We start from the raw sequence: 23375 nt of genomic DNA, 5'->3' as shown, positions 1-23375 counted from the left end.
TGTTTTGACATCAGCAAATGCGATGCAAAGATAAGTTTGCACATTGGGACTTGCCCTCTTGGAACCCAGTAACCATGTGAGGAAGCCCAAGCTAGGCACATTGAGGGGTACCACACATGGGAGCAAGACAACCTTGTCGTGTGACCAGCCACCAGCTGAATTCAGCCATTGGGGGATGCCAGCAGAACTTCCCAGCCAACCCGCAGATAATGAGAATAAATCATTGTTGTTTTAAGGCACTGGCTTGCAGCGGTTCGTTCTCCAACAATCGATAACTGAGACAGTTCCCTACATTCAGAACTGAAGGAATTGCTAAATTTCATTTGGAGGTTGGTGAAAATAAAGATATTTTTTTCCACCGGGGTTCAGGGACTCCCTGGATTCTACCCAGACACTTTAAGGAGCTGAGGACCACAGGTTAAAAACCCCTGGTTAGGCGGCGGCTGGTTAGCTCAGTTGGTTAGAGCACAGTGCTCTTAACAACAAGGCTGCAGGTTCGATCCCCACATGGGCCACTGTGAGCTGCGCCCTCGACAACTAGATTGAAATAACTATGTGACTTGGAGCTGATGGGTCCTGGAAAAACACACCTAAATAAATAAAGTTAAAAAAAAAAAAGCTGGTTAAGCAGAGTAGATCTGGCTCTCCTTTTTACCACTTTTTACATTGTTGATACCCATGTAAACTGATCACAGCATATCCTTTGTCACTGCAACCTTAACACTGAGCTGGGTTCCTAGTAGCACATAATAGGTGTTCAACACAAATTAATCAAACAAATGCAAGTTGCTTATGGGATCTGTCATCCTGACTAAACTGAGCAGGAAACAAAAGCAAATGCTTAGATAGTATTTGTGTGTGCCAGAGCCCCTTCCAAGTGCTTTACACATACTAACTTATTTATACCTTATAACAATTCTATGAGGTAGATGTTATTTGCCCAATTTCACCAATAGGAAAACAGGCACAGAAAAGTTAAGTGACCTGCCCAAGGTCACACAGCTAGGGCTGGAAGGCAAAATCCATGTTCTGATTTTACAGCCTGTACTAATATGCCCAAAGCACATTGCAGGAGCGCAATACAACTTTTTAGTACAATTTTGAAATTTCATTAGCATTATTTTATGGGTGCTACGCTTCTTAAAGACCATTTTGTAGGCTAATTTCTGGTAGCTTGTGATTTGCTTTTCATGATAGAAACTATCATTTACTTTTTAAAAAAGTAGAATAGCTTCACGTTAAAACGCAGGTTTTCAAACAGTCTTCACTGTACAAGTCAATTTCTTTCAAAGAACACAAACTCATAAAATGTAAAAAAGGGGGTCGACTTGTCAATACTAAATAATGCTCGCTGAGGAGGGGAGCAAAGCTCCAGCTTCCCCCCTCACCTGGCCACTCCTATACTGGCCTCCCCCACATCCTGCAGCAGCTTCTCAGAGAGCGGCCCTCCCCCATTCACATACTTGGTTCTGAAACCTGACCCTGCCAGGCAACCAAAGCCTAACCCCGCAGTGCCCGGAGCTAGCCTCACCCTACCCATAAGCCCAAGAGGGCACCAGCTGAGGAGGGGGTGAATACTTCTGGGGGCCACTTTAATGTTTCAAAGTGTTTTATTCACGAGAGCATGACCCAAATGGCAGCACCCACCCACCCCGGAGTCTCACCCCTCCGCCCGGCAGCCGCTGGCTTCAAGCGGACAGGTGAATGAACCGCGGCGCCGGGACGCAGCCAGCCCGGAGGCGGGAAAAGCCTCGGGGTGAGCCGGGCATGGCCCCCAGAGAGGCCCACGAGAGCGCGGGAAGGGTTCCGGGAGGCCGGGAGGGGGCGGCGACAGCCGTGACCCGGCTTCACGCTCTCACCTTGAACATGTCGCTGGCAACGGCGGCTCCGGCGGGGTCACCCCAGCCTCGGCCCCGCCCACTACAGAGAGGCGGCTACGGCGGCCGGGTAGGGCCCTGATTCCTCCGAACGCAAGCGGGCCGCGGTGTGGGTGATGGTGGTACAGCCAAGTCGACCCCGCGAAAGCTCAGTTCGGAAGCCTGAGCTGGAAGCGACGTCGCTAAGCTGCAGCGCGTCGCGCCTCACGCGGCGGGCGGACTCAAGCCCCGCCTCCCAGAGGCTCCGCCCCTGCGCCGGCGGTTGCTAGGCGGCCGGAAAGCGCCAGCTCAGTGTGGGCGGCACACTGGGGCGCGAGAAGGGAGGCGCCGGGCGCCGCGCGGCTCTGGGAATCGGCTTTCGCTGCGGTGATTGGGCGCCCGGCGGCGTGGGCTGGGAATTCTGTGCGCGGAGGTTGCCGGGCGGGGGCGCTCGGAGGGCCTCCGGCGTCTTCGAAAGCCCGGCAGGCCGAAACCGCTGACCTCGGGGGCCTGGATTTACCTCACAAAAGGTTTTCAGATTTTTTGTTTTTTTACCATGGGCTGGACGTTTCTGAGATTTTAAATTTAAACTACTTGGCCACATCATTTAGTATCGAAAGGACCTGACCTTATCCCTCCCCCCCACTGGGAATCAAATGTTTGTCCCTTCATACTAGAAGACATAAGTAATAATGACAATAACCATCTTATTAACAAGAATAGCAAGCTCTAACACAGTGTTTACTATATGCCTAGCTCTGTTCTAAGCTCCTTAAACATAATCTTTCCAGTAACCCAAGTAGGTGGGCACGATTATTATTCCTAATCTATTAGATGAGGAAACTGAGGCACAGAGAAATAATTTGTACAAGGCCCCACAGAGGAAAAGTGAGAAGCCAGGATCCAAACCTATGTAGTCTACCTTTAAAGCCTGTGATAGGGGTGTGTTCATATTTCATTCTGTATTATGGGATTACATAGAAAGTGTAAACCCATCCAGGCCGGCTTCCAGAAGATTTTGGGGGGTTGTGTGGTGGCGTGTCACTGCCCTCCAGGCAAAGACCACTAGGAGCACCCATGTAATTGAATAAGTTGGGTTTGTTTCTCATTGATGCGGGGAAAACAAACACCTTGGTAAACAGCGGGGCATCTCAGTAAGAGGGTGTCAGAAAGATTTATTATAGGATTTGGGCTTTGGTTGGGTAATTTGGGGACGAGTTCCAGGAAGCAGGGCTTTTGCTCTGGATTGGGTGCGGTTAGGACGCCAGGGTAACACCAAAGCCTAACTGTGAGTGCCAGGCCAGCTCCTAGACATTAAGGACTGCTTTTCTCCTTCTCGAGTGAATTGTATATTCCAAGCCATCCCCTATCCACATCTCTAACAAAAAAATATTGAGAAGGCTCTGCATTAGTAATGGAATGTCCTCTGTATATAAAAATGAAGTATAGTGATAAATTAGGGCAGGAGTTCTTAATTCAGGGGGTACATGAACTTGGATGGGGAAAATATTACAGCTTTATTTTCACTAACCTCTAACTGAACTTTAGCATTTCTTTCAATTATAGAATAGGCAACAAACCACAGTAATACCAGCAGTACCTGTGACTTTGTCATCCATAAAAAGCACAGATATTTTCACATCATGTTATAGTCATGGCAGATTTTTTGAAATATCATTTCTACTCATTACCACTTCACAAGTACAGTAGTTATTAGAGCTCTCATTTAATGCATAAAGAAGACTCATTTATATAATTTTGTTTTTGAAAATACTGCAACAATGATTTCCATATAATTGAAGCTCTTTGTAATCCTATATATGTTATGCATTTTTAAAAACCTAGTTCTTGGAAGGAGTCTGTCCATAGGGGTACATGGCACCAAAAGAAAAGATGAAGAGCCCCTGGTTTAGTGGAAGAGTCTAAACAGTGACTAAGAATTTGGGAACTGCACCCAAATTGGAGTAAAGCATGAAAGGATAGAAAATCAGAGGTGGAATCAGATCATTTAGTACACACCCTCTCACTTTACCAAGGTGGGAACTGAGCTATGGAGAGGTTAAGGGATTTGCCCAAAGTCTCACAGCTATTCTATGATAAAACCAGGGTGGAAAAGTTTTAGACGAGCATGTAAAAACCCTTCACTCTGCTAGGCATTGGGGATTCCATAGTTAGCAAGCTGCCTCCTGCCCTCAATGAGCTTGTTGGGGTGACAGCCAAGAAAACAAGTTATGGTGCAACATAAGAAGTACTGTAAGAGAAAAACATACAGTATTATGGGACCTCGGAGACAGGAGTGAGCCGTTCTGTAAACAAGGTGAAAACTTCAAAGAAGAGGCATTCATTAGCTAGGATCTTCAAGGATGAATCGATGTTTCCTGGTGTCAGGGAAGTCATTCCAAGTAGAGGATAGGGCATGATCAGTGGCCCAGAGTTGTAAAACATTGATTGATTTTGGCAAGAAGTTCCTGTTCTCCCAGAGTGTAGACAGGAATGCTGGTGTGAGTTGGTATTTTGAGATTTGAAAGAGAATGGAACTAGATTGTGAAGAGTTGAATGCCATTCTAAGGCGTCTGGATTTCAGCTTGGAGGAAATGAGGTGTCCCTGAAAGGTTTTGAATTGGAGAGTGATAAGGCTGGATTATTACTCTAAAAAGTGAAGTCCAGCTGCATTGTGCAGGATGAATAGGAGGACAAAGAGCTTGGAGACAGGGAGACCAGTAAGAAGGCCATGGATGGATCCACTCTTCTTTCCCATATTCCTCATAATATTTTTAGCACACAAAGACTGTAAACATTAAGAGATCCATGAGGCCTTCCTTTTTTAAGAGGTTCTGGAATTAGTGCAACAATCATATGACACTTGAGTCTCATACAAAGTAACAATATAGATTATGATCTCAAATGCTTAATTTATGTACTTTCAGAGTACTTCATTGTTAAGGAGAATGAATCCTTCCTCAAAGGCACCAGTTACTGGTGTTCGAAAATCCAATAATCCTGTGCTCTCTTCAGCAGCACCTACCCAAAAATCCAATAATCCACGCTTGGGAAAAGGCTGCAAAGTACGTTTGTCAAATAACATACAGACAAAGGCAGTACCACCGTAAGTAGCCATCATTTGCCTTGTATCATTTTCTACAACTGAACCGTTTCCATACCATATTGACCCAGCTAACATCAAACACTTGTTTTGTAAATTAGAGGGTTTTTTGTATGTTTTAAAATTACTTTTGAATTGAATAATTATTATAATTATAGTATTTCTTAATTTACAAAGCATGTTAACATGCGTCTCTTTGATCCTGACACAACCCTGTGAAGCAGTCTTATTATTACTACATTTTATAAGTGAGAAGCAGCAACTGGGTAAGTGGTTTGCAGAAGGTTAAACAGCTAATTAATGTCATCGGCACGGAGTCAAAGGTTTGTTTCCATACTCCAAGACTTTTCTACTCTACACCTTGTAGTCTGCATTTTGCCAGCCAACAGCGACATGATACAGGAGGACCTCTCTTTGCGTGTAGCCCTGTGAGGGGTAATGATGGGACTGGAAGGTTTGGGAGAGGGAGTTCCCTACAACCTGCCAGTGCTGGGACATGATCACAAAATAATTCTCTGACCTGACTGGGATGAACCTGGTTCAAGCAAAGATCAGGGAAGGGAGTTTCTTTTTCAAGAGCATGGTCATCTGCTCCCAGAAGAGAATTGGGCCCGTAACTTCTACAATTCCACATTCTATTTTCTTAGCACTTGAACAAGTTTGACAGTGTTTTTAAGAATTAACTGTAACAATCATTTTAGGTCATGGATGTTTTTAGAAAGCAAGTTTGTCTCCTCACACTTTTTTATTTATAATATATATGCCTTTTGATGATACAGTTTTAGCCAGGATGGTTTTGTAATCTCAAGGGAAAGATTCTGAAGTATTTCATATCCTCAGTTTAACTAGATTCTGCAATTGACCAGTTCCAATTACCACATCCAAATGTTCCTCATTAGGTCAGTCTTAGGGTGGGGGATGGGGAGGTACAAAAGGAGGAAGCATAAATTCAGAGTTCCCCAAGATTTTAGGAAAATGAAAACGACGACCTCACAAATCTTAACCTCTTATTTTGCTTTCAGAACTCGTGAAGATATTTCAGCTCTAACGATACAGAGAGCATGGGTGTCTCATCTGAACAAAACAACATTTCGACTCCTAAAGCAAACAATTTGTGCAGCAGTATGTATTTTGCTTTTTGTTTTCTCTGACAGATTTAATTACTTATCAAGCTAAAAGATCTGTTAAGTAAAGATAGAATATGTAACCTTTTTTTCTCTCCTATTTAAATCTAATATTACTGCGTGGGGTTCTGGGATTGCTTCTTTGATTAGCCCTAAATGACTATTTCTGGACTTGTTTTTAGCATAGGTGACTATTGTTTCTTTTTCTGAAACCAACATGATGTTTCTTAAAATTTCAGTTTCTTATTTAAAGATGTGAGACAGTGATCTTCCAACAGTAAAAATTTCTGAATTAAAAGTGCCCTTACCTTCCACCCAGCAGTTTCACTTATAGGAATCTATTCTACAATATATGTACAATTTCATCGCAGTATTATTTGTAGCAGCAAAAAAAGTAAACTATATAATGTCCATTAATAAGATGCTGGTTAAAGAAGTATTGGTGCTTTCATAGTTTTAAACCTTGAAGCCTTGCATATGGTTCTGCAGTAGAAAGATAGCTAAGATATTGTGTTAGTGAAAAAGGCAAGTGCAGAGCAATATGAGTAATGTGGTCCTATTTGAGTAAAAAGAAAAATGCATATCTCCCACTGCCCCCAAAAAACAACTCTGGCAACCCTGGCAGAGTATTAATCCTTCCTTCATATAACACCAGATATTCTCCTAATAAAATCAGCCATGATTACAGTAGTCTATAATTAGTAATAGTCACATTAAGGGAATTTTAGCAGCTCTGAAAAAATCATACAGTCTGAGCAATGTGTACACTTCATCTGACCCACAGACCCATTTCTGATGTCAGTAAAAGCAGAATACCTCAGAGAAAACGCACCCAAGTAAACTTGTGACATTGCAGATCCATTGTCCATTGTCTTCACATACACAACTTGTATTTAAGTGTCATAATACTGGTTTTGTCATAATTTTAGTAACAGAAAATTAAGTCTTTTTTTCATGTTATCCTAATGCTTCAAGTTACTACCTTATATTAATAATGTTTTATCATTGTAAAAGCCCTTTGGCCTACATTTTTATGTGATTGTCATAGGCATAAAAGTTGGGCAGAGTCTCATGGGGGGAAAAGTGGGGGCTTTAGGGTCAAACAGATGTCAGTTTGAATCCTGGCTTTCCCAGTTACTACCTGTATGCCTTTGGGTAAGTTTTGGTACTCCCAGAGCCTCAGCCCACTCATTTGTAAAATGGGAATGGTAATATTTGAATGGTATTGCTGAGTTGTCAGGATTAGATGAGGTTATATATATAAGGCACCTAATGTAGTATTTGGTATATAAAAGGTGCTTAAAAGCCAGTATCAGTACCATTATCATCCTCATTTTGCATCAGATGCTTGTTAAGCACCTGCTGTGTTCCAGTCACTGTACTAGATGCTAGAAATACAGTGGTAAAGAAGAAAGACACCCCCTACCTTCATGAAGCTTACAGTCTAGTAGGAGACACAAACAAGTTTATAATTAATTACAATACATAGTGAAAAGTATTGTCATAGGGAAAGAACAGTGCCTGGGACCTCAAGGAGGAACACATACCCAAACTCGGAGGCCAAAAGGATAAAGTAATTGGCTCAAGGCTGCACAGGTGATAAGTAGAGGAGCCAAGACTAGAACCCAGGTCTTCGGAACTCCCAGTCTGGTATACTGTTCACTTTATCATGCCACCTCTGTTATTTTCGGTAAATTGCGTCTGGGCAGGGTACCACCTTCCATTTATAGCACCATCATCTATTTCAGGAACATTGTGTGACACATGAAATAGTGAAGAAAGTGAGCCCCTTAGAGGCTGATCTTGTTAAAGATCCAAGCATGAAGTGTAAAGTTAAATTCAGGTAATGTTTCTATGATGATTTATTTCAACACGTACTTCGTTAATATGGGGGAAAAAATCTTAGACATTTATTTTCTTAAGTCCTCATAACTTCTCAGGATATAATTACAAAGTAAACGGGTTGTTCTTATTTACATTTATTATGTGAAGAAACGAGTGGCTTTCATCTCCCATGATGTGTCCAGTCTGACACATGTATGACAATAGTTGGGAGCACACATACCAAAGTATGGCTCTTTCATCTTCTCTAATCCATTTCATTACCAGTTCTTTCCATGCTCTGGCATAGCCTTTACCCTGCATGCAAGAAACTACGTGAACTATCTTCAATACTGAGAAATAACTGAGCCCCAAACCTGATGCTAAATGACTAATTTTTGGTCTTTATTTCAGATTTGGTGGCGAAACATTTCCACCTTTCATCGTGTTTAAAATTTTTCTTCATACTGAAGGCCGTGGTTACAAGTATTTCAGCGGAAAAAATATGTTAAAGCCATCAAGTAAGGTGATGTTTCACCACGTACATTTTATGTTAATTTAGCTTCTTAACATCTATACATCTTAACATTTTAATGTAGATATGTAGGATCTGAATTGCATTTAAATATAACAGACTGTTATTCCACCATTAAACAGCCCAGCAGGCAGGTAGTATTTTTTTTAAAACATCATGTTTCAAAGTGTCTCTATTTATTAGCTAAAAAAAATTTGGAATAATTACTTATATAAGGCCCTAGAAAATACCAACCAATATTCTTTGTATTAAAATGTTGGTTTCTTTTTCTTTTTTTTTTTAAAGATTTTATTGGGGAAGGGGAACAGGACGTTATTGGGGAACGGTGTGTACTTCCAGGACTTTTTTTTTTTCCCCAAGTCAAGTTGTTGTCCTTTCAATCCTAGTTGTGGAGGGTGCCATTCAGCTTCAAGTTATTGTCCTTTCAGTCTTAGTTGCGGAGGGCGCAGCTCAGCTCCAGGTCCAATTGCCGTTGCTAGTTGCAGGGGGCGCAGCCCACCATCCCTTGAGGGAGTCGAACCGGCAACCTGTGGTTGAGAGCCCATTGGCCCATGTGGGAATCGAACCAGCAGCCTTCGGAGTTAGGAGCACGGAGCTCTAACCGCCTGAGCCACCGGGCCGGCCCCTGGTTTCTTAATAATAGAGTATTTTTTTTAATTTTTATTGGGGAATATTGGGGAACAGTGTGTTTTTTCCAGGACCCATCAGCTCCAAGTCGCTGTCCTTCAATCTAGTTGTGGAGGGCGCAGCTCAGCTCCAAGTCCAGTCGCCGTTTTCAGTCTTAGTTGCAGGGGGCACAGCCCACCATCCCATGTGGGAATTGAACCAGCAACCTTGTTAACAGCTCGGCTCTAACCAACTGAGCCATCCGGCTGCCCCAATAATAGACTTTTTTTTTTACAAAGCTTTTATCGTATTTGTTTTTGTAATCTGTATTTGTAATAACCTATGCACATTCCCAAGCTTTTTAAAGTAAACAAGCTGCTTTCCAGGCACAAGCTACATTCCTCTAACAAAATGTATTAATCACCTATTGTATGTCAGGCCCCGGGCTGTAAGTGGTGGCTCTGAGGACAAACAGAAGTGTCACAGTGGAGAAAACCATGACTATGGTTTTCTTAACCACAAGGAACACTGTAAGAACAACCATGACTGAATAACTTAGGGAATTCCGTTAGTGAGTTAGTAAAAATTTAAATATACACAAAATTCTCAGTAGGTTTTTGACATAAGGACTTGGTCTGTTATCATAAACTCCTATCATAATAATTCAACTGACAAGAAAAGGTCAATTTTTTTTTCCTGTTTGTTTTGGAGCTGGACCTACCTAATCAAGATGATTGCTAAGAACTTATGAAGCACTTTTAAGTATTGTGCTAATGCTATGGGGAGATAAAAAGAAATGTAAGCTGTCTGTTTCCTCAAAGAACTTAGAATCTATTTGGGGAAATGAGAACAGATACACATTTACCAGTAAGTAAATGAGGCACTTGACGCTTGTAGCTGTGAAGCTGTACAGCGCATCTGTGAGTGCTGTAGAACTTTAGACAGAGAGCATAGCAAACTGGCCCGAACCACTCAAAGGACACTTTGTGGAGAAGGTAGGAAGTTGAAGACCAAGCGGGAAATGCCTGTATCGTAATGATGAGGATAAGAGTCTGATGGTAGGAATTAGGTCTCGTCGAGAGAAAAGCGACAGAAGTACATGACTGATTTGAAGTAGGGCTAGGGCGAAAGAAAGTGGGGACTCCGATGTGATGCGAGGATGCAGAGCATTTGATGCCATATTGTTTTAATGGCATTTTATCATTGTTTCTTTAGTTCTGGTCCCATATTTAGAAAAACTGTGCTGGACTATTGGAAATGAACTTTTATAATATTTATCCTTTTTTGTATGTGCTCTCATACTTGTAAGTTTAATGAATATTCACCAAAATCGTGTCTACGGCATAGGAATCACCTGAGAATCTTGTTAAAAATGCAGTTTCTGATTTAGTAAATCTGGGATGGGGCCTGAGATTCTGCATTTCTAACCAGCTTCCAGGTGCTGCCGCTGCTGGTGGTCCAGGGACCATACTTTTAATGGCAAAGATCTACAGCACAGATTTTTCTCCTTTAACCCTTATATATGTCTATAATGGAGTAAAAAATATGTGCATTCTCACATTTAGCCTTTCATAAACCATACATCAAAGGTTGTCTCCCTATAGCCTTCTGGAAATATTTTACATGAAAAGTATGGCCCATCTGAAATCATCAGTAATGGCATGAATTCAGGATAGAAGACCACACAGCCTGGCAGTTTCTGATCAGATCCAGAATGTGCAGCATTTATTCTCTGAAGAATATTAGAAAAGGAAAAGAGACTGCTTTTCTCTCTGTTCTCAGGCAGTGTCAGAGAAAATTGAACTCAGTTTCAGAAATGTATCAAAATGGATTATAGAATGTCTTCATATAGAATATGGTGTTTCAGAAACATTAATATTTGTTCATTTATATAGAATAACTTCAGATGCCAAAGTGGATATTTATGCTGCTTTCATGCCACATTTATCTACAGAGTAAGCTTGTAGTCAGCCCTATAAAATACCATCAATTGTTGCTTTTCTGAGGTTATATAATGGGGCTTTTCCAGGAATTGAATTTCTCCCAGGTCTCCTCCTGGAGGCCCCTACTGTCCCCAGGCTGGAGCAAATGAGAACCTTCGAGGCCGTGACTGGAAAGCACAATGTGTATATTAAAGCTCATAAAAATGCTGTACAATAACTTAAGTTTTTATTTAAATTACAAAGTAACTGTTGGAATAAAAGGAAATAGCACAGAGATTTAAGAAAAGGAAAATATGCCTTTATGCCTTTCTTCTCTGTGCTATAGCTTTTACTCGCCTGGGGTGATCAGTGTTAATAGTTTGCTGTGTATCCTTCATTTTTTCCCCATGAAAACACACACTCAAATATATTTTTAAAGTGTTTTGTTCTTATTGTAAAAATGTGATCATGCCATTCAGCTTGAGCTTTTCATTAAACATATTTAAGGGTTTTAAGTGATTGGATCATACCCAACTTGGACAGAACAGGTTAAGGTTCTTTTTTCCCCTTAGTTCAGCTTCAGAACAAACTCTGGTAACACTTGGATTCATGGTGGATAGAAAAACCTGTAGAAGTAGAATTTTTCTCACTGTGAGTTCACTCAGCTCCTTTGTTCTTTGAATGTAGAAATTGTGTTTTTAGCAAACTGATCCAACTTTCCTAAGTTTACCTATTTTTTTAAGATTTTGTTTTATTTTATTTTATATTTTTATTTTTATTTTGAGGAGGGCGCAGCTCGCAGTGGCCCATACGGGGATCGAATTGGCAACCCTGGTGCTATCAGCACCACGCTCTAACCACCTGAGCGAACCGGCCACCCCATAAGTTTACCTATTTCTCACTATGAAAGAAAGAAGTCAGTTTTAGTCCATTCAGGTGTTTAATCTAAGTTCACTTATGAAGGAGGGGAGTTTCACAGATGTTTGTTGTTGTTCCAGCTTTTCCTTTGTTCTTATTTCCATCTCTAGTTTTATTTCCTTATCATTTTTCAATGGCACGTCTCATGTATTAAAAAAAAAAAAAAGCAAAAACAAGTAAAAGGATATAGAATAGCCTAACAAACTTTGGAGAAGAAGGACAAAGTTAGACAGTTTACACTACCTGATTTCGAGACCTAAAAGCCACGGTAATCCCAACAGTGTAGTGATGACATAAAGATAGACATATACAGAGGATGCCAAAAAAATATGTACACATTTTAAGAAAGGAAAAAAACTGTATTAAAATTGTAACACTCAAGGTATAATGATAACAAAAGATGAATGCAAGTCATGTGCATACATTTTTTTGGCACCCCAGCAGATCGGTGAGATAGAAGATTCAGAAATAGACCCGCACATGGATGATCAATTGATTTTCATCAAAGGTGCCAAGGCAGTTCAAACGGTGCTTGAACAATTGGATAGCCATGTGGACAAAAAAAAGAGATCTCATTTCAGTTACCTACTTCGATGATCTATTTTCAGAGCAACACTTATTTACAGAGGGTTGTCACTGTAGTTAGTCCACCGACTATATTTAGAATATTCTGAAGCCTCCCTACTCCAAATGTGGTCTGCAGACCCGCAGCACTAGCCTCCCCTGGAGCTTATTCAAAATGCAGACTCTCGGGCCCCACCCCAAACCCACTGGATCAGCGTCTGCCTTTGAACAAGACCCCCAGCTGATCCTAGGCACAATGTAGTTTGACGTGCACTGTGCTAAAGGTGCCCCCACCATGGCCTGGAACACCTCTGGGTAATTGACAACTCTTAAACATTAACATTCAGCAACTGTTATTTTAAATGGAAGATCCCATTATTTTTGAGGCTTGGGAATTTTTGTAAAAGGGAAAAATATTATTATTAATAGCTGCCCTTAATGAACACTATCAGGTACGATGTTGAACATTTTATGTGCATTATTATTTAATGCTCATAAACTCTAGAAGGTAGATTCTGTCGTTACGTTCATTTTTAAAAGACTGAGTAACTTGCCTGATGTCTTATAACTAGAAAGGGAAGGAACTGACATCAAAACCCAGTGAGCCTGACTCCAGAGCCCATGCTCTGAACCCCTCCTGAGTCAGCAACGCCACGAAATACGTTCTCTTCTACGGCCCCCTGATAACATGCTACTCCCATTTTGCCTATGAGGAAGCTAAAACTTGGAGAGGCTTGTCAGGGGCAGAACTGAGACTTGAACACTTCTCTGTGTTTTCCACTGTACTCTGCACATTGCGAGGTTGACACAACACCAGCAGTTATGGTGGTTTTATTAATGCTGAGCCTGTATATAATTGAACTGTCCCAAACCAAGAAACTGTTCCCATGCAGGAATACCAGTTACTACTACCTTCATGAAGGAGGATTTCCAGCCAGGCCGGGAAGTGACTTGAGATATTAGAGTAACTTGATGAGCCCAAGTATGGATCTAGGCCAGCAAGTAGCCACAGGGCTTTGGGGGCTTCTGGGCCATATTAATGCTGGGTATCAGGAGAGGTGTCAAATTTAGAGATGCCCCCCTCTGACCCTTTGAGTCACCCACTAAGAATGGAACCTGCCTCTTGAATCCTAGTCTGATTGGCTGCTATCCTGGAATCCTTGCCTAGTTTTCACCCTTCCTTTTGGGGCTGGGCTCTTCTTTCCCATTCCTTCCTCTCCAAAAGGACTTTCCTGAATCTGGCCATACATGGCAGATGTATGAGCAAAAACATCTTGGCCATTGTATGGCAAACTTTTTTCAAACCCCTGTCACAAGTGGGCAGCGAGCCTGCCCTGTGCTGCCAGGCGTAGGGTTTTTTGGCTGAGAGACTGGGATGGGCCTGACGCAGCTGAACCACACAGCTGAGAGGCACTGTACAAATAAAGAAACCGGGGCTTGGGGAGATCGGGGTAGTGGCTGAGTGGACTAGAGTAGGGAGGAACTGACAAGAAATACCTTTCTAAGTAACTTAAGCTAAAGTAAAATATAATCGTATCTAAACAAATTCTCAAAGCAGAAATTAAATGGTTTTCAGACCTGTTCAGTGTACAACTATTTGCTTTTACCTTTAGTATCCTTGCAGGGATGATTAATTAGAACCCACAGAAAATTAATTGCAAGAAAGTCTAATGGAGATACGTGCCAATACTGCCTTTTCTTTAGATGCATGGTGTATAAAGAATCTACTGAAATGGAAAACCAAAATGATCTGCCTAAAGGGAGGTTCCATCACATTTTTAGTAAACTATTTCTGTCCCTTTTAATTTAGTGCATTAGGAATAAAACAACCATTTGAATATTTTCTTTCCATATATGGAAAATAGTTCTAAGCTTTGCAATTTAAAAAAATAAAAAAGGAATATTCTGGATAACAAAAGTGAGAATTAGAATAGAAAATACATTAATGCTCACTGTTGTATTGTTAAGTAAAAAGAACAGATTCCGAGTTTTGATCCTGTTTCAACCACTCCTCTATGGCCCATATCAGCAGAGTTCCCATACTTTCACAAATACCACATTCTGAAATGCAACGGAAAAGAGAAACTGATCTCGAATCAAAAAAATTTGAATTTGCTTCTATGCCAATAGATGCAAATAAGCACACCCTTTGTGGCCAGAAGCGCAGATACGTAATACAAATATGTGTTAGAAGAGGCAGCACATGCTTATGAGGAGTGGGAAGGAGGGTGGGGAAACTTAAGGCTCTACTCAAGTCTCTGTGTAGCTCTTAGCACAAGGAGAGATGTGCACAGAAGGGTTTGGTACAGATAGGGCCAGACGGGATTTGAGCCTCCGTATGTTCTGTGAATCTTCTATCTGTCTTCTCAGGTGCTTTCCTTGAGTACAAAATATATAAAACCTTTGTTTGTCAATCTTTGACTACTGAGAACAAAGTCTAAAGGATGAGATGGAGGTCCAAGCAATCTGAAATGTACATGTTTCCATTTGGGGGCCATGTATTAACTAACACATAAAAAAGAGTTGGCCCAATAATACCTTTCATCGCAGTTCCTAGGGTGACCTATTTAATAACCAGATAAGCTTTCTCTGTATTGACAGCACGAATGGCCTTATAGATTTGTTTTGTTTTTTAAGGGAAAAGAATGTTTTTTTAAAGGGGAATAAACCCAGATCTTTTAAAAACTGGTCCTCTGAGAATGATAGACTCAGCTACGCCTCTAGCTACGTTTTAAAACTATGTAGATATGGTTATGGAAACATTTAAAAAACTATGTAGATATGGTTGTGGAAAAATTTTAAGCAGTTTTAAAAATCCCTATATAATATTTTATTTGTAAATACAGTCCATTTATTGAATAGCAGGCTGCTAGAAGGAAGGAACAATATTTGATGTATTTGTCAGAAAAGTATGTAAAGTGTATGCTGATAATTATTGCCATTCTACTAATTTAAAAGTCTTTTTTCTATTCTCTTTATAGGCAGCAGTTGATGCTTACACAATAATGGGGAGAAAGAAATTTCATGATCAAATTATGGAAGATGAACATCTTTTCCGAAAGTTCAAAATAACTGATGAATTAGATATTGTCACCCGGAAAGATTACATACAAGTAAGGAATTTAGATTTAGATATTGAAAACAAACAAAAAACAACAACAAGAAAGCCTTTTGACCCAAGAATCATATATTTTTTATTGCAAAATATACACAATATAAAATTTACCATTTTAAAGTGCACAATTCAGTGGCATTTAGTACATTCACAGCGTTGTGCAAACATTACCACCATCTAGTTTCAGAACCTTTTTGTCACCCCAAAAGGAAACCTCACATCCATTAAGCAGTCACTCCCCATTTCTCCATTACTACAGCCCCTATTTAACCACTAATCTGTTTTCTGTCTCTCTGAATTTGCCTATTCTGGCTGTTTCATATGAAAGGAATCATATAATATGTGGCTTTTTCTGTCTGCACAGTGACAGCTAAGGAATGTGGGGTTGCTTTTTGGTGTGATGTAAATGTTTTGGAATTAGACAGTGGTGATATATGGTGTGAATTTACTAAAAACCACTGAATTGCACACTTTAAAATGATTAAAATGGTGATTTTATATTATGTAAATTTTACCTCAATAGAAAATACAAAGTAAACACATGGTACTAAGAGAGTGCACAGGGATTTTTTTTTTCCAATTACAGTTGACATTCACTATTATTTTCTATTAGGAGAGTGCATGTGAATTTGATCTAGTAAAGAAGGGTTCTATTATTGTTTGGATGCTTTCTGTTCCAGGTAACAGAATATTCCCAACCACGAGTCTTAAACACTACAGGACATGTATTGCCCCATGTAAGAAGGCTCCGGATAGAAGGGTCCTAGATGAGCTAATGCAGCAGTTCAAGGACATCAGGGTTCTGGGTTAACTTCTCTACAGTTCTCTTGGCTTCCTTCACGTAGTAACGAGATGACTGTCATTCTCACCTGCATTCCAAAGCAACAAGGGGACTCCTAGCATCCTTTTATCTCAAGAATAAAAATCTTTCCCAGAAGCCCCACCCTAGACTTCCCCTCAGGTCCCATTGGTCATAACTGGATCACATGCTCCCCCTAAACCTGTCACCAGTCAAAGGAAATAGGAGCATTTCCCATGATTGACTTTGAACAACCATGGCTCATGTGCTAGGGCCCTCCTTCCAAGAGCATATTACTGTTCCATACCTGAAAAACAAACAACAAAAAACAAACCAGGGCTCCGTGAGCAAGGGAGAAGTAGGAAATGGTTGGTAGGCAGGCAATCAGCAGTGTGTCACAGCCCCAGTCTGGGGCCGAGCAGGTGTCACACCCAAGGCAAAGGCTCAGCCGCAGGGCCTGAAAACAGGTCTGTGGGGCTCGTGGAGAGAGAGCCCGGGGTGTGGAATGTAGTCAGTCTGGAGGGCTGGGAAGAGATTATCATGCAGGGCTTTCAACCATAGTAAGGTGGTGTTTTTCTTCATTCTGTGCACAATGAGAAGCTGGGGCAGTGTTTCAAGAAATGAGGTGTTCTAATCTGATGAGGGAAGAGATCCATGTGGCTGCAGTGTAGAGAAAGGATTAGAGGACAGCAAAAGCCTTCTCCTACTTTGGAGGTTCCTGCGGTATTTTAGGAGAGATGGTGGTATCTTGGTTTAGGGCTGGAAGGCTGGAAACCAAGAGATAATTGGAAAATAAAAGCAGTGGGCCTTAGTGACAGGCAGGGAGGTAAACGAAAAGAAGGTGTCCGACGTGGTTCTCAAGTTTCTAGTTTGCATAACTGATAGGACAGCAGTGCTGAATCAGGGAACTTAAACTAGGTACCTTAATAATAATAATAGCAAGTGCTGATGTACAGTCAGTCATGCACCACGTAACAATGGGGATACATTCTGAGAAATGTGTCCTAAGGCGATTCCTTCGTCGTGTGAACATCCTAGAGTACACTTACGAACCTGGGTGGTCTAGCGCACTACTATAATTGTATGTGCTGTACTGTTACACGACTGGCAATGCAGATGCTGTTTACATCAGCATCACCACAAACGTGAATAAAGCATCGAGCTGTGATGTTACAATGGCTACAAGGTCACTAGGTGATAGGAATTTTTCAGCTCCATTATAATCTTATGGAACCACCATCTTGTATGTGATCCATCATTGACTGAAACATCATTATGTGACGCATGACTGTAATCCCAGCTCCTTTTCTTCCCATAACAACCCTAAGAAGTAGGTACTATTATTATTCCAGTTTACAAGTTCTAAAAACAAGGGATCCCAAAATTCTAGCTCATAATAATAATATATGGCCTTAACTGTTTAGTCAGTTGCTTCAATGTGAAACGTGAAATTAAAGTAGTACCTTAGAGACTCCCAATTCTGTTTTCTTTGTTTTAGAGCCTTAACCTAGAATATTAGGGAATTGGACCAGAAAATAAGTGGAGCTTGGCGATGCCAACTATCTTTGCTAAGGACGTGGGTCTCATACTTGGCAGATTGTGACTATGTCAAGGATTAGTGTCATAGACAGAAGTCCCCAGATTGAGACACTGGAAAACAGAGATGATGATTCCTGATATTTAGTGAGCTTTTTATGGACACAGCACAGTTTTTAACACATGAGAAAAATTGAATTTAATGAGATTAAAAAAACTTGCCTAAGGTCACATAGCTAATAAGTGCAGACCAGATCATTGCCAGTTCTGAGATGTTTATCCATTTTACTACACCACTCTCAGGAAATAAAATATACAGACGGTCCTCCCTTTGTACAGTAGTGGTGGGCCACAAAGAAGGCTGCAAGCTGAAACCATGGAAACCAAACTGCCCATACCGTTACAAAAATCTTGTCAAAACATTAAAAACTCTCCTACTGTCTGTTACACGTACATAGGAACATGAAAAACAACAACATGTATTTAGCACACTATAAAACGTTGGAAACATTGAGAATTACAGTGTTTTATTTCTTTGTATAAAAAAACTTATCAACTGTGACTAGACTAAAAACCATTGAATTATATACTTTAAATGGGTCAATTGTATGGGATGTGAATCTCAATAAAGCCATAAAAAAACAGTTTTACTAGAGTAGTTTACAAAGTGCTTGCCTTCTTGTTCTCATATAATTTACAGTATGGAGTGAGCATCTTCTCTATGCCTTGGTGAATTGTTAACACGCCTTTCTAAGTTTGAATCACCCACCAACATTTTATCCTTTGCACTTTAAATGTTGTGATATATCTTAGAGTTTCATTAATGTGAAGTGCCTTTTTGCCAGCATCACTTCCTCTGGGACAGCTTCATCCTTTTCACCACAGCCAGTTTCCTCATTTATGTTGATAAGTTCAGCTTCACCTCTAGCTACCTATCTACAGTCTCTTGAATGATGGCAGTGTCAACATCGCCAAGGTCACCTATTTCTTTTAGAACTCCAATTACATTCTATTTGAATTTCACTTCCAGCATCACCACTTTTGTTTCTTTTTTGGCCTATTCCCTCTTTGGACAATCTTTTTTTCTCACTGGAAGACAAAGAGGCAACCCAACCACGTACTTTGCTGTCTGTGTGTGAACGGAATAACAGATCTGCAATGACCAATCACTGACACACTTTGAAAGAAGTAACATGATTTGTCACTAATCACCATACACATCTGTTATTTATGTAGTGATCTATGGACTGAAGAGCTAGCAGCAGAGCTTGTACTTTATGCAATTACTCAATTATGCTGTGATAACTGAAATTGGAACCGTGTTGTTGGAGGACTGGGCTTATTCAACTAAATGGTGGTAATTAAAATTAATGCATGCCTAAATGATACAGAGGGAGAACTGTCTGTCTGTCTGTCTGTCTGTCTGTGTGAGTGTGTGTGTGATGAGAGAGACAGAGAGAGACTGCCTAGCTGTTACTCCATTTCCTAGCATCATAGCTTCTCCTGCCCTATGCCTATCTCTTAAATGAACATTTATCAGGTTGAATTGATTATATATGTTTGCATTTTTTAAATTCCTAATTTGATGTTTTAAATTTTTAAAAAGAAGTGGGATTTCTACAAATATTCCAAATGTAAATAGTGAGATCTGCCATTTAGCTCCAGAGATGAACTCGTTATTTCTCAAAAAGGTTTGTGCAAATGTCCACTCAACCCAAGCATGTCATGAACAAACACTACCAGGTGTGCAGATCACATAGCTATCAGTGTTTAGGCTCATCCTGAGTTTAATTTGAGTTATATTTGTCATTAAAATGTTCACACATTAAAGAAATATTTAGCGTGACAAGGACCCTGCATTCCAGTAGAGGAGCTAAGATGTACACAGATAGCTAAAACATCAAGTAGTCAGTAATAAGAGTCAAGAAGAGAGATGCCAATAAAATTCAGAGGTGAGATCAAGGAATACTTTTTGGATGAAGTGACATTTGAGTGGAACCTTGGGACATGTGTCTAAAAACATTCTAGAGCACCCACAACCAATCATTCTTAATCGTTTTTTTCCGTATAGTATTCCAAACTTCTGGATGAGACCCCTGCATCTTCTGGTGGCAGAAATAACTGTTGGAGAATATTAGACCTCAAAAACATTCCCGCGACAATGATAATGTATGACATAGTTGACTACGCAGAGTCTGGAGTAATTTCAAACCGTCTGCAAAAAGAAATGAAATATCTATCACAGAGACCAAGAACAGAAGAGATGCGTCAGGACCAGCTACGGATTGTTTCTGAAGTTAGGTAAAAGTGATCCTTTACTGGGATTATAATATAAGGAACATTTCTGAAAATGTTCACATTCTGCCAAATAGCTCACAAAAGTTAATAATAGGGCATATGGGAAAAATAGGGTTGGGGCAGATTGCTCAAAATTTATGCAACTTTGTAAACAGAGCACTAACAAAAAGGACAGTTGGTACCTTGAGAGAGAACTTGTACCACCAGACAGGCAGTTCGGGATGGCTGGAGGCCACCACAGCAAATACAAAAAATGTACAGCAATAGAGTAGAAATGCTGGCAACTCTTTAAATAGAGCAGGTAGTGGGCCCTGAGATAGTGCAGGTGGAAGTGGAGCCCTAGGCCAGGGTGGTTGCCTTTTAAGTGGACATGAGAAGCAGTGCGACCTGCCAAGAACCAAGAGCCACTCAAGGCTGGGAGTAGGGTGGAGGACAGTAAGGGTAGATTGTGGGGGTGGGGTGCCCCTGGGGAGAGAGCCCTAGGTGCCCGTCCTAATGCTTGTTTTTATAAATACAGCCAAAAGGGCTCCCATTGCCCATGCTGCACAGAGCTTTTTCCTTTTCTGCTGAAGGTTACAATTCTTCTCTTGCTATTCTGGCTTCTCTTGCCAAGGATAAATTGCATATAAATTACAGTGACATTATTCCCTTCTTTACCCATAGCATGTGAGCCAATTAACATTACAGAAACGCATGTTGTAGTAAAATAGATGGTATTATAATATGAAACAACATGAACATAATATGATTGCACCAATTATGTTTTTTTTCTTTCCATCACCAAGTCTCACCTAGCCCATCTCATTTACAGATTAAGCTTTCTTTTTTAAGAAAAAGAAAGAGCTAATAAGACTGAAGAGGACCTATTGGTAGTCTGTTTTCACACAATCATATTTGAAATGAGAAATGTTCCTTTAGTACATGAAGAAGACACTGGTGACTCATTGTCACACAAACACGCTGGGTTTTTTTTCAGGACTAGAGATGAGTGGTGCTGACCCAATAACATAATTTAGCCCACTTATTTTTATGATCAAAGCTATACATTTGCCAGACAGATGGCCTGGTGTAGGGCGCAGTCTGTCATCATGAAATAGATGTTCTCTAACTCATCCATGTAAGCACTGATTATAGAACTTAACCCTATTACCACCAAGGTCAAATAAATGATGTAATTTTCTCTGCCACCATGTATAACCCTAGACTCCTTGCTATTTGGACTCGTGCTACTGATTATCCAAGAATAATTCACTTTAAAGAGCCAGATAAGTAGCCAAACTCTAAATCAACTGAAGAGGGAGAAGTACTTTCTTAAAGGCTTCTTTGAATGTAGTCTTAGTTTGGGATCTCCCAGAAGCAAACTATGAGACAAGGATTTGAGTATGAGTAGCTGATTTGGGAGGTGATCCCAGGCACCACTGATAAGACGGGAGGTAAGGAAATGAAACAGGGAAGGGCAGGCAGCCAGAACAGTGTGTGTTAGCAAGCAAATTACCACTGTGGGTAACTGGAGCTTAGTCTCCCCGGAATGTCCGAGCCAGTATAGAACATACAACTCCAGTTATCCAATGGGGGCAAGGGAGTTGAGCTATTTATACACCAATACGCATTAGTCATTGATGAAGGGGTTACTTCAGAGGGGAGGTATTAATTCTCGGGCACTTTCCCCACACATGGGCTCTTGTTTTCACAAGAAAGCTCTCAGCCTGAGTGAGGTTGATGCTAGCAGTTGGAAATTGGGCCTGTGTGCTTTGCATTTGTAAGGCCAAGGGGGCTATGGGCGTGGCACTAGCTGTGTCTGAGCCCAACACTGATAAAAACAGCTATTTTTTTTTTTAGTTATATGAAATTTAATACTTTTTTGTGTTACTATGTGTTAAGAAAAAAGATTCAAATGGCTACTATGGCTAGGCTACTACACGGTGTTTTCCAGGAAAACTGATATTTTTATAATTTTCATCATTGTCGTCATCATCAACGTCATTATCTATACACCTTCATAAGTGGCAGATAAAGAACTGTGCTATGTAACTCAAGCAGAAATGAGAACTTTGGCCTAAAAATATGCATGCAGTATTGCTCCAAGTACTGATATCTATGCTATATTGCTAGAGGATGCTTTAATAAAATTTTGAACTTGCTTTACATTTAAATTTTATTGTGTGCAATTTTTCTATCTATAATACAAATACTTCCTAGGCATTCTTCATCCCCATCAATTTGTCAACCTTTACATCGACCTTACCAACAGCAAACTCAAATTAAACATCTGGGTCGTCGATCTAAGCAAGCTCAAATGAAAGTTGAAAAAATGAGAAAAGCTTATAAGATGGCTAAAGAAATAAACGCTTCTGTGGGAACTGTAAGTTAACTTGTACTGAATCCATTGTTTTAGACAATATGAAAACAAAGTAATTCTACTTCCGTAAATAGAATTTTCCTCACCTTCAAGTTCAAGGCTGAAACACCTTTGGTATATACATACCTTGGTTAGTATAAAGCTACATTCCTCTTGGTAACAGGTATTTTTTAAATTCTTAAACCTGATAAATACCACCTGTTTTGGCTCCACATTAGCTTGAGCTGGCAAAAAAATAACCCCTATTATCTCTGTATGTTGATACTGTGGATTCAGCACATCTCTAATCATGCTTTTCTCACAGTGGAAGTCATTTGTCTTTGAACTTATTGAAAGCTATACTGTGTAAAGTCTGCCTTAGTGTACTCCTACTCTGTAGGAATATTTACAATGAACATGTATTCATGTATTTGTAATTTTTAAAAAAGATGCTATAAATATTTTTGAGATGAGGCTAAGTATAAACAGTCAAATATAAAAACGAAGTATTTGAAACCAAATATAAAACACTTTCTGCTTTTATTTATAATTCTACCTAGGAACCGCAGGAACAACAGGTACAAAGGAACAACAGATGACTGTCTTCTCCACCCCCTCTTTTGACATTGTGAAAATTAATGAACTCAAGTCAGATGACAAATTGGAAAAAAAGGAAAAGGGATTATTTGCCTGGTGTCAAGACTTGTATATTCATCATTTTCCATCATGTTAATGCACAGCTAATTGACAGAAAACCAAGTTATTTAACAATTTGCTTGTGGGTCTGTAAATGATGAATATGAGCACTAAAGGAAAGCAAAATATAAACAAGGCCTCAGT

The 23375-nt window shown here is 40.3% G+C and overlaps 2 protein-coding genes across 2 annotated transcripts in view; one reads left to right on the top strand and one right to left on the bottom strand.

Annotated features, from left to right (window-relative positions):
- Nucleotides 1–2097, bottom strand: part of APOO (apolipoprotein O) — a 54072-nt gene extending 51975 nt beyond the window's left edge. The window contains exon 1 of the mRNA XM_033116813.1: nt 1860–2097. Within this exon, the coding sequence (XP_032972704.1) occupies nt 1860–1868 (9 nt within the window). The 5' untranslated portion in view covers nt 1869–2097. The remainder of the gene's footprint in view (nt 1–1859) is intronic.
- CXHXorf58 (chromosome X CXorf58 homolog) lies at nt 1867–23284 on the top strand. Its single transcript, XM_033102588.1, has 9 exons — nt 1867–1942; nt 2065–2386; nt 5982–6081; nt 7832–7926; nt 8319–8430; nt 15431–15562; nt 19971–20200; nt 22397–22559; nt 23096–23284. The coding sequence occupies exons 1-9, from the start codon at nt 1867–1869 to the stop codon at nt 23132–23134; spliced, it is 1269 nt and encodes a 422-aa protein (XP_032958479.1). The 3' UTR covers nt 23135–23284.
- Nucleotides 23285–23375: the final 91 nt, after the last annotated feature.

The sequence above is a fragment of the Rhinolophus ferrumequinum genome, chromosome X (genome assembly GCF_004115265.2).
Source record: "Rhinolophus ferrumequinum isolate MPI-CBG mRhiFer1 chromosome X, mRhiFer1_v1.p, whole genome shotgun sequence".
Taxonomy (NCBI): Eukaryota; Metazoa; Chordata; class Mammalia; order Chiroptera; family Rhinolophidae; genus Rhinolophus; species Rhinolophus ferrumequinum.
This window is presented reverse-complemented; position numbering and strand designations above follow the sequence as displayed.

Coding starts and splice junctions, on each gene's coding strand:
- CXHXorf58 (XM_033102588.1), top strand. CDS start 1,867: ATGTCGCTGGCAACGGCGGCTCCGGCGGGGTCACCCCAGCCTCGGCCC. Junction 2,387..5,981: donor CTGGATTTACCTCACAAAAG/GTTTTCAGATTT, acceptor TTTTGCTTTCAG/AACTCGTGAAGATATTTCAG. Junction 7,927..8,318: donor AAGTGTAAAGTTAAATTCAG/GTAATGTTTCTA, acceptor TCTTTATTTCAG/ATTTGGTGGCGAAACATTTC.